The 11515-nt window shown below is 38.8% G+C and overlaps 2 protein-coding genes across 2 annotated transcripts; both read left to right on the top strand.

Moving 5' to 3' along the window:
* Positions 1–1319, top strand: LOC116326105 (G-protein coupled receptor 4-like). The gene has a single exon (XM_031747224.2). It carries the CDS (start codon positions 12–14, stop codon positions 951–953), a length of 942 nt encoding a protein of 313 aa, XP_031603084.2. The 5' UTR covers positions 1–11; the 3' UTR covers positions 954–1319.
* Positions 1320–2814: 1495 nt separating this feature from the next.
* Positions 2815–3762, top strand: LOC120434991 (psychosine receptor-like). Its single transcript, XM_039603672.1, has one exon. It carries the CDS (start codon positions 2815–2817, stop codon positions 3760–3762), a length of 948 nt encoding a protein of 315 aa, XP_039459606.1.
* Positions 3763–11515: the final 7753 nt, after the last annotated feature.

Below are 11515 nucleotides of genomic sequence, written 5' to 3'. Positions count from 1 at the left end.
GCTGTGTCAGGATGGACTCTGCGATCATCAACAGCACAAACTCATGCACGGCCAACTCCTCGGTGCAGAGCTACATGTATCCAACGGCGTACTCTCTTTTTTTTATTGTGGGCTTTCCAGCTAACTCCCTGTCTCTGTATGTGGCCTGGATACTGATGAAGAAGGGGAACAACATGGCAGTCTATCTTGTCACCCTGTGCATTTCTGACCTACTCTACACAGTCACTCTGCCTATTTGGATAGTACAGGCCACAGGGCAACACATAGGTGACGGACTTTGCAACCTCATGGCTGTAATCATGTACAACAGCTTTTTTGTTGGTTCTGGTCTCCTTTGCTGCATCTGTGCTGATCGCTATCTGGCAGTGGTCTACCCACTCCACTTTAACCGGGTCAGGGAGGTGAGGACAGCAGTGCTTGTGAGTATAGCTGTCTGGGCTTTGGAGATTGCCATCCACATTGTCTTACTTCACCACATGGGGGCACTGCAAGCTTCAAGATACTTGTGTGATCAGCAGATACCCATGACACAAGAAGATGCCACTGTTGCCCTTACAAGGTTCGCCTTGAGTTTCCTGGTTCCTACCTTCATCATGACTTTTTGCTATCATAACATCATGCTCTCTCTCAAACGGAACACCTCCATCCAAGTGGAAGAGCGCAGGAAAGTGGAATGGCTGTTGTTGCTACTCCTTCTAACCTACATAGTGTCTTTTATGCCCTACCAGTTGGTCATGCTGCTCAGGGCTATACTGGAGCCTGGGACCTGCGTCTGGGCAACTAAGCTCAAAAGTGCATTCATGGTGACAGTTGCCACCACAACGCTAAACAGTACACTGGATCCTATAATATACTGTCTAATCAATGAGAGCGCAAAGACAGAGATTAAGAAAACTGCACAAATCGTGAGGGGGTTTTTTATGCGTAGAAAGCACAGTGATAGCTCTGTTTGAATGATTTCTTTCCCCTTCTTTTAACATAAAATGTAAATATAATGAAAATCTAATTATTATTTGCGGCTGTGCAACCTACATGTAACCTACACGTGAACTAAGTTTAGGCATATTAATTATTGTTTGTATTTCTTCTGTATCTTTGTCTTTAAGGTGATGTTTAATTTTAACTGTAATTTGTGTAATATGAAATATTTGGCTTTGGTGTTAATGGTTTCATTTTGATCCAGTGTTCAGTATTATTGTGTATCACTGCACTTGAATATTTGAGTGTATTTTTGCACAAAGAGAAGCACACTGTGGAATTAACCTCTTGTATTTATAACACTTGACAGCTATTCATGCTTCCATGAGATACTAATAAATAAAAGCACCTGTTCTTTTAGAGCGTGCAGTCATTGAAACAAAACCATAAAGCCATATCTGCGCTGTTCAAACAACTAGCTGAAAAGACATCTATCACTTTATGGGACGATTATTGGAATCACCTCTACCTGAGTTCATGTCTGTTGACACGCCGAACAGAGACACACACTTTCATATGGGCTTAAATTAAAATCACCTGGTCCTGTAGTTTGTTTTGTCATATCCTGTCGCCCAGTAAATGATACAGTTGTTAAGGATAAAATGCAGCAACTGCTGACCCTTCCTCTTCTTTCTAGCAGATCGATTAAGCGGTGCAGACGAAGAAACAGAACACGTCAGCCTTTCATCTGTTTTATTGGTTTTATTCTAAGAATTTATAGAAATTTGAGTGGAAATACAACTTGATACAGAGTAAGTAGAACTTTGTTAATATGACTTTATGGTTTAAAGGAATACTATAAAGTTTTAGCCTTATGATATATGTTCAGCATTGGACCTTAATTTTTTAACTAGCCCCTGTCAAATAATTCCATTGCAATAAAAATGTGACTGTAGGATTTTCTATTATGTTGCAACTTCAACGAAATATAACTGAGAATTTAGAGTACTTAGGAAAAGTTGTATTTGCAACTTTTCACATTTTTTCGTGGTAGACAATATCAGGAAATGTAACTGTGAGGAAAAGTGAAACACACTGCCAGTGTAGCAAGCTTGTTCATTTTCATAATTTGCTGAAATAGCACACAACCAAAGCCTAAACGAATCTTGTAACACTGACAGGAAATTGTTTTACAGTAAGGTACTTGGTGAAACGTGATAACAGGGAAACAGATACAGATGAGTTTGTTACAGGGGAATTGACATAGGAGCCTTTAAAAAAAACCTCTAAAGCAGCCAGGAACTGAGAACAAGACTAAACAGGAAAATATATATAGAACAATATAAACAAAAAAAACTGGTAACTAAGGAAAAAGTGGGGTGGGGGCAAATAAGGCAAACTAAGAGCGAACAGAAAATATTCAAATTTAACCAAACTAAAAACTCCATGAACTCAAAACACTTGGTAAACAACCCAATGCTGCAAAAGCGAGGCTATTGTAGCAATTTAATTGCACTTGCATAACGTTGACTCACACTCATACTGAATGTCAAATCAATCCGCACAACTGAAACATTCTGCCTCTTAATCTTAAACAACCAAAACAAAAGGGCTTACACTCAACAGCATCTTTCAACTATTCTTTCTAAGTAGTAAATTTTCCTCTTTTTTTTTAAAGTGCACACGTAGAGTTCTCCATTTCCACTTACCATTGATAATTTGTAGTGCCCAGTGGTGTCAGACTTGATAACTTTAAAAAGTCCTTTCATGAGTTGAGATGTAGTCACGTGGCAGGTTTGTGAACTTGGTAGAGACTCTTACAGGTTAATGTATTTACATCCATTCATGCTTCCTTATTTTTCTACAAGGTGTAAGCATATGAACACAACGTCTACAATGGAAAACTCAACCTTGACCAGTAATCATTCAGAATGTAACCTGGTCGACGACGCAGCCAGGAGAAGGCCATTTCTGTTGTTCTACATGGCTGTCGTCGCCATCGCCATCCCTTCCAACACCTTCTTCCTCTACGTGTCCTGGCAGCACATTAGAAGGAGGAACGAGCTCGGTGTGTATCTGTTCAGTCTGGCTCTGAGTGACCTAACCTTCACTGTTTGTTTTATTCTCTGGTTGGACTTCCTGTGGCGAGGAGTTTGGATCCATGGACGTTATGTTTGTGTGCTGTCCATATACATTCTCTTCACCAACTTCTACACCAGCGAAGCTCTCCTCTGCTGCATTGCGGTTGACCGCTACTTAGCAGTGGTTCACCCATTAAAGTGCAGATGGTGGAGGAAAGTTAGCAGTGCAGCAGCAGTCACTGTTATCATATGGTTGCTGGTGGTCTGTTTCAACACCTGCACCATCACCTGGGAGGACTCATACCATGAAAAGAAAAACTTTTCAGTGTGCTTTGACATTTTTAGTCCGCTGTCAGCGACTCTCCTCCGGGCTAATGTAATGCGCTTCTTTCTGGGGTTTATTATTCCAGTTCTCCTAGTGTTCTTTTCCACCTGGAGGATTTGCACAGCTGTAAAATCCAATCAGGCCACTGACAAGCAGGAACAAAAGCGCATTTTAAAGCTATTAACATTGGTTCTTCTTGGTCTTTTGTTCTGCTTCGGACCTATTCATGTCATGATGCTTCTTCGCATACTGGTTAATGACTGCAGGAACATTGCATGGCTCCTCTATCCCTACAAGATCAGCGTTGCCCTTTCAAGCCTTAACTGTCTTGCCGACCCACTGCTTTACTGCTTCATTACTAGCACAGGACAGGCACGTGTCAGTCGGATTGTTCTCTTTTTGCAGGAAAAGAAGAGAGAAATTCTGTCACCTATTTAACCATAGGGATTGTGGCATTCGAAGCTTTTTGTCAGTAAGATTATGCAAAAAAATACCAAGCAGAATTTCACTGAACTTTGTGGATTGGTGGAGCATGGCCAAAAAATAACAAGAAAGGCATTCAGAGAGCACATCTTTTGCAAAGTTCAGTGCAGTTTTGCAGTTTAAGAAGAAGTGATCGGGAGCTGCATTTCAACTTGCATTCTATGGTAATATTATACCATAATATTATATTTCATAAAACTGATGAAATGTTTGCTCTTTACTTTAATAAAGCTCAGTGACTACTCAGTGCAAGTGGTTACATTGTTTTGATTACACCCTCTGATTTTCATTAAAATCATAAAAATCCTTAGCAGTGAGTTGGACAATGCAGATTTTTTTCTTTGTTGCAAACGGGTCATAAGAGCACGCCGTGAGTGGACAACAGGACTGGAAAAGAGATATTTAAATGCCCGTGCTTATTTGCAACTGCTGATCTGATTTTGGGTCTTATCAGCGTGTTACTGGTCGGAGTGGTTTCACTTCAGCTTTTAAGTCACGTTGTATGTATTTTCTGTCAGACAACTGTCTGGGTCAGGTGCCATGTGGAGAGAGCATTTGCATTTAACAAACCAAAATAAATTTGCTCTTTCCATCACCACGCACACAACATTATGATCTAAAATGATTATTTTTCAAATAATTTACTTATCTCAATTGTCAGAGTAAATGATATTCATTTTTGCATTCTTAAACTTTAACTGAAAGCGCTGTAAATAAAAGAACTTTGTGAAATATTTGTCAGTGTTTGTTCTCATTTAGCATCCTAGTCTCTGGCAGATTTTACTGGTATCCATATGGGAGTTGAGTCATCTTAATGTGAGCATGAAAACTTAGAAAGAAAAAAGAGAAAGTGCAGTTCCCCCAACTAACCGCTTGAGCTCTTAACCAACAGTGAGTCAGTATCCATGGACTCCCATTTTAAAAGATAAGCTTTGCAGCATTGTGCTTCTTGGAGATTTTGCACTGTAGTTATCTCACAAATAATTTGGCATGATATGCAGTTCATTGTCCTGACAGCTCATCCAAGAAGTCTATGCTCATGTGTTGGTGAGTGAAATTCTCCTACTTCACTTGTGTGTTACTAATTAGCATTTGTCTGTTCCTGGTCTACAGATACAAGATGTACTATCTGCCATCTGACTTCAGAAAAACAAGGTTGTGATTGTGATAATCCACATTTCCACAAACAAATCTTTTAAAAACAGACGGTAAGTGTTGTTCAAAAAAAGAAAAGAAAATTATAAAAATTCAAAGGCGCTCGATGGGAAGCCTTTGCTTTTTTTCCACATGTATTTAAAGTGACACACTCCTCAGGTTGCTGTTACACAACAACAAAGGCTGGAAAGTGCATGTGCTCCACCTGAGTGTTCTTTTTGCCTCTTTTTTTCCATCCAGACTATCAGATAAGCATCGCCTATCACTGAATAGCCTTCACCTTCAGTTCCCCTTGACTCTGTAACAGACTGGCATCTTTATAAGTAAAGTAAACACATCAGACAAGAGAAGTACCTCTGGATCAATAGGTTAGTGAAGCCCTACCTCTGCCTGGATGTTGGCAGCCTTTCAGCAGTGGCACGTGTCAGACAGCCTGCTCTCTCAGGAATGATGGATGAATGAGGCTGTAAATTGCACTGGTGGTCTGACTGTACAAAAATGTAACAGGATGAAGCAGTGCAAACTGAGATATGGTGCTGCAATGAAGACCGCTGACAGCTTGGCTTAAATTGCTCCCATTATGTGAGGGTCCACCTTATTGGCATTTGGAAAGCTAGCATTGAGTCAGTGTGTCGGGAAGCATAACTACATTTTGACCAATCCTAGTGCTGGAAGCTGTGGCTTGCAGGTGTTCTGTGGGAGTACTCAGGGTAATATATACATGTACATGCACTCTATCCTATTCTATTCAGAAATAGTCCCTTTTTTCATGGTTACTCTTTTTCTTGGTACTTTATTAGACCATTAATTAGTAAAATCAGTTACCCCTAATTAGTCTGCCTCCCTCAGACACATTTTCTCCAAAGCTACAGAAATAAAATTGAACTAAAACGAATTTTTCACTTAAAAATGTGACCTCACTCTCAGTTTGATATGAGCCCCCCTGACGTGACCTCACAGACTCTTTTTTTTTGGTTTCTGTTTTGTGCTTTCTAACAAATAAATCTCTGTACTGCTTGATTGATGTCAGCGGACATTATAGACGGTGACAGGAAAAAGAAAGAACTCATTACAGAGAAAGAGCCTGTGGCCACCTGACAAACCCTAGAGTTGTGTATTTTTTTTAGATATTTCTTTTGGCCCTTTGGGCTTTGACAGCTCACACAGTGTCACTTAAACCCATCATATAGACTCACCAGACACTTTATTAGGTACCCCTGTTCAATTGTTTATTAATCTAATCATCATTAATCTAAACAGCCAATCACATGGCAGCATCTCAGTGCATTTAAGCATTTAGACACGGTCAAGACAACCTGCTGAAGTTCAAACTGAGCATCTGGACAGTAGATCACATATATGGCTTTGAATGTGGTAAGGTTGTTGGTGTCAGGTGGGCTGATGTGAGGAATTCAAACCTCCTTATCTACTCTGATGACCCTCCACAACCATCTCTCAGGTTCACAGAAAATCTGTAAAAATAGAAAAGAAGCCAAGAAGCCATTTTCACCTAGAAATCTCTGCTTACTGGATAGTAAGCGATTTTCTAGGTGAAAATGGCTTTTTGCTGTCAAAGAACAGTCAAACAGCTTCTACCTGACCTAAAAATAACACCAACTCAAGTAACCACTTGTTACAACCAAACTATACAGAGGAGCATCTTTGAATGCACAGCCTATGGACCCTTGAAGCAGATGGGCTGCAGCAGCAGAAGACCACACCGGGTACCTCTCCTGTCAGCTAAGAACAAGAAACTGAGGCTTTCCAAAACTGGACATCAGAAGAGAGGCCAAATGTTGCTGGCTCTGATGAGTCTTGATGTCTGCTACAATGTTCAAATGATACTATCAAAATCTGGTGTGAACTAGAAGAAGGCATACATTGATCCTACCTAGGATCAGCTGCTCAGGCTGGCGGTGTTGGTGCAATGTTGTCAGATTTTGGCCCTCTTAATACGAGCTGAGCACCAATTATACCCCACAGCCTACCTGAGTATTGTTGCTGACCATGCCTATTCCTTTATTACCACAGTGTGCCCATCATGGGTACACTCATGTCACAATGTTCAGTTTATCTCAAACTGGTTTCTTGAATTGTCTCCACAGATCTTTGGAGCAAAATCTGAGGAATGATTCCATTACCTTGTTGAATCTATGCCATGAAGACAGAAGCTCTGAAGCCAAAGAAGGGTCCACCCCAGTACTAACAAGGTGTACCTAATGAAGTAACCACAGAGTGTAGATATCTCTGTGATATACCTTTTTTCCTTGACTTTTATAAATGACATCATATTACACTTTACTTCATTATCTCAGGTGTCAAGCAAGTCGTTATGCAGGTTTCACATCTCCCTCCTGTGATATTTTATGTCAAGCTTGCTCTGCTCCTCTAGGCCCTGTCTGGCACTCCCTCCAACATTTTTTCTGTGTCATCCTTCCTGTCACTTTTAGCACTTTCACACTTGTCTCTTCCTCACAAGTATTTGTTCTGAAAGTAACCCCACAAAGCCCAGAGGCAAGATATAATCACATGTTCAAGTAGGGGAAAGAACCTATGAGTACTGTAGTGGAGCCCTGTTTATTTATTAGTTTAATGTATTTGATGAAATTCTGTCACAGGTGACAGGTTTCTTTCCTTGAAGGGAAACTTTGTTTGTACGCACTACTATTTGATATATGAGAAATATATGAATTACGTATCAAATAGTAGTTTTTGTTTGGTTGGGATTTTTGTCTTGTATGAAAGCGTGTTAGAGGAAACAACCAGCAATTCAAATGTTAGAAAATTTGCAAATTCCTTTAGCTGCTATTGGTTACTCATTGTGATAAATTTAGCACTTTAAATTTGAATGAATGCTTTTGGGATTAAATTCTACATATCATTTTCAAGTCAAAAACCATGGCATTGTTTTGGACCATGATAGCTGCTTTCTATCACTTAAAAATATATCAAAAGTTAGAAAAGTCTTGTCTAATAGTAACTATGAGAAATTGTTCAGTGTATTTATATTAAGCAGGTTACACCACTGTAAAGGTCTATTTGCAGGATTATCCAAAACTTCAAAAAGTTCAGCATACTGCAGCCAGAATCATTACACATACACGGTAATTTCCACATATACTCCAGTATTGAAGTCATTTGATAGGCTCCCAGTTCAATACAGAATCTGGTCCCCAAATACATCTCTGACTCTCTCAGTGTCTATAACCAATCAGGCCTCTCAGGTCATCAGGTGCAGATCTTTTAACTGTTCCCAAATTTAAATTGTGCTGAGGGTGTGTGTGAATGTTCAGTAGTGGTTTACTTCTTTTTAAAGTTTTATTTCGCTGTTTTCACTTCCATTAAGCCTACATATTTTTTTATGTTTTTATCTTCTGGGTTAATCATATTGAGTTCATGTAAAATGAAATTTGCTTGTCAATGCAACATTTAAATTAGGAGACAGAGTGCACTAACACCAACATGGACTTCAGGATCCCTCTAGCTGGCATTTCAGTAAAATTCAGCCAGTTATTGTCACCTAATATCATTTCTGTAATCTTTAAACATTTTTATTTCATAACGTGGAGAGCATTATTATAGCGTCAGTATCAACTGACTCCCGTTTTAAAATCTTTGTAGCATTGTGCTTTTTGGAGAGTTTGTACTGCAGTTATCTTACAAATAATTTGGCATGATGTGCAGTTCATTGTCCTGACAGCTCATCCAGGAAGTCTGTGCTCGCGGTGGGTGAAATTCTCCTACTTCACTTGCGTGTTACTAATTAGCATTTATCTGTGCCTGTGCATTGCACCTGGTCTACAGATAATGTAGCACAAGATGTAGTACACTGCCATCTGGCCCAGTGTGGTGTTAATATTCTCACACATCACTATCGGGAATTTTTCTTTTTGCTAGACCAAATGTCAGACCAGAAATAGAAGGCTAAATACACTGTACTGAAAGCTTTTCTGAAAAGTTATTATTACAATTTAAGCTGTCTTAGCTATAGTAATGTGACATCTATGTCATGCACCTTTTTTCCCAGTGCTTTTTGTATCTTCTCACTCATACTGTTGGGAAATTACTAAAAATGTCATAGATATTCCGACCATTCTGAATTATGAACATGAGGCAGGCCTGTCGCTGAATTTTAAGTTGGAGAAAAGCTGCAGTCTAGACTGCAGATTTGCTTTGTATATGACTAAAGAAACATAAATAGGGAAAGTGTTGACCTCCACTGATGCTTTCATCATTTTAAACATGTGCAAATGGAAAGGAAACTGGGCAGATTTCTCCATTATAATCCATCTTTTTGATCTGTTTACAACAGTGTGTGAATTTATTTCAGAACCTCTATCCTCCCATTGATTACCCTTGCTAAGATAAGGATGTGTGCCCACGCATGTTACTGGCCGCTTTGAATGGGATACGCATGCTCTCATGGACATTCATACATGCTCTGTTGCTGATGGATGACATCAGTCACAGTCTCCTTAAATGTCATTGTGCATGAGGGGAAACTGAAGCCATAAGAAATGCTTTTGGCATGAGGGAAGGTTTAAAAGCTTGGATGTTCATTAGTCCCACTCATTAATGTTTGCAGCATCAAAAACAAACACATTTGTGCGTGCAAATTCAATTTAACCTTCAATGAATTTAACCCTGACTGCGCCATCTAGTGGACATTATAGGGGGTGCAGAACAGGAAATGAGGTGTAGTAGTTTACAAAGCCACAAGCTTCACAAAGGTATTCAGGGGTTGATGAGACACTAGTTTGCTTTACTGCTTTAAACCCAGTCAATGTTTAACCATGATATTTACTCTTAACTCTTAATTATGCAGCATCATGACTGTTTGACTCTGAGCGATAAAAATGACAAATCACATATCTGTTCAATATCCATCAAAGTCAAACATCCCCACAACCTTATTCTTACTTACCTTTAGGACCAGTTACAAAAAGGAGGCCTTTGGGTGAAGCCAGATTTAAGAATCCACTCATCACGATGCCCCCACTGCTAGATTTAGGAGTATACTGTCAGTAGATGTACACTGTAAAATGTAATTCTAGATGTTTGTTATTTCAACATATTATTCTATATCAGTTTGACGATAGATGACTGAAGTTGTGTCTACAAACCAGCATTATATTAGTTTTTATCGGATAGTCCTCCAGTGTGTTTATTTTTTGCTTTAATTCTATTGTGCAGTTATTTGTTACCCTGAAATGCTTTATGCTTAACAACAGCTCACTATTTTAACTTATTTTTGAACTCTTGTGATCAGTATGACTCCATACTAAAAGAGCTGTAGTGATAAAATAATCTACATCAGAGACACTGATTTTTGGCATGGTATACTGCAGAAGGTTTTTTGTTTTTGTTTTTTTTGCATAATTTACCTTTTAATTAAACTGCATTCCCTGTATTGTAACAAAACTAATATTGTTTATATGTCAGAAAATTAGCAAACATGAATAAATGGCGAAAACAATATAATTATAACATATATTTTTATTTTACTTATTTTAGATCTGTGAAGCCAAACTTGATGCTGGGGATTTATTTTTGTCAGTGGAGTCAAATGGTAAGTTACAATTTGTGCATTTTGTCATACACCACAGATTATATTGTAACTTAATAGCTCTGTAGAACAAATGATATAAAGATTGTAGTGTCAGGGTACTTCTTAAGAAGTAATATGGCACTATTGATGATCACATGCAGGTGGCATAAACTAAATATTCAGATGTGTTACCAACAAATGATTCATTAACAAAAGCAATGGAGCAGACTGTTTAGGTTCTTGTGGTTGTAATAACATCCATAACTGCAGGTTTGTCATTAATTTATTTTCACAGGTCTAGATGATCACATCTGTCTTTGTCATTTAAATGAGGTGGACTTGCAAACTTTGCGCTCTTTTGGGTAAATTGCTGTCCACTACATATACACAGAATCTGCACAGTATTTCAGCTCTAAAAAGGGAGTATGTAATGGACTTGCTGGCTTTAATGTAAAAAGCCTGTTGTGTAACTTTAATGAGGCAGTTGGACTAAAACAGTATTGCTCATCAAGGTAAACATCTGAGGAATAAGAAAACTGTTACTTGTCCTTTTACTCAGTGTTCTTTTAATCGCACGTTTACTAAAGTTTTACATCACATAAGTCATTTTCACAATCATTCTACTTTAAAAGATTTCAAGACAGAGCTTATTGTTCTCTGAACTTCCTTGTTTGCTGAACGGCAGGTAAAGTGCATCTTTTTGTTTGCTTTTGTGTGTTTGTGTTTTCTCTAATGGGCCTCAGATGACCGTTTGCTTAAATTTGGGTCTCAAAGAATCTTTTTTTTATTCTGCCTGTACTCTCCACCCCTCTTCTTCTGTTGCTCAGGTTGAAGCAGAATTTGCCCGTCTTACATCTGTTGACCTGAAAGGGTTCCTTTTTGCTGTGCTTGACCATTATGGAGAGGTTCCTTGAGCTGTACAAAATCAAGAGCGGCATAGAAGGGCTAACTAGGCTCATAAAATGCTTCAATGATGATGTAAGTGTTCAACTGCGAAATCTAATC

Source organism: Oreochromis aureus, linkage group 19 (genome assembly GCF_013358895.1).
Source record: "Oreochromis aureus strain Israel breed Guangdong linkage group 19, ZZ_aureus, whole genome shotgun sequence".
NCBI lineage: Eukaryota > Metazoa > Chordata > Actinopteri > Cichliformes > Cichlidae > Oreochromis > Oreochromis aureus.
The sequence above is the reverse complement of the archived record's forward strand: the minus strand, read 5'-3'. Positions and strand labels throughout refer to the sequence as shown.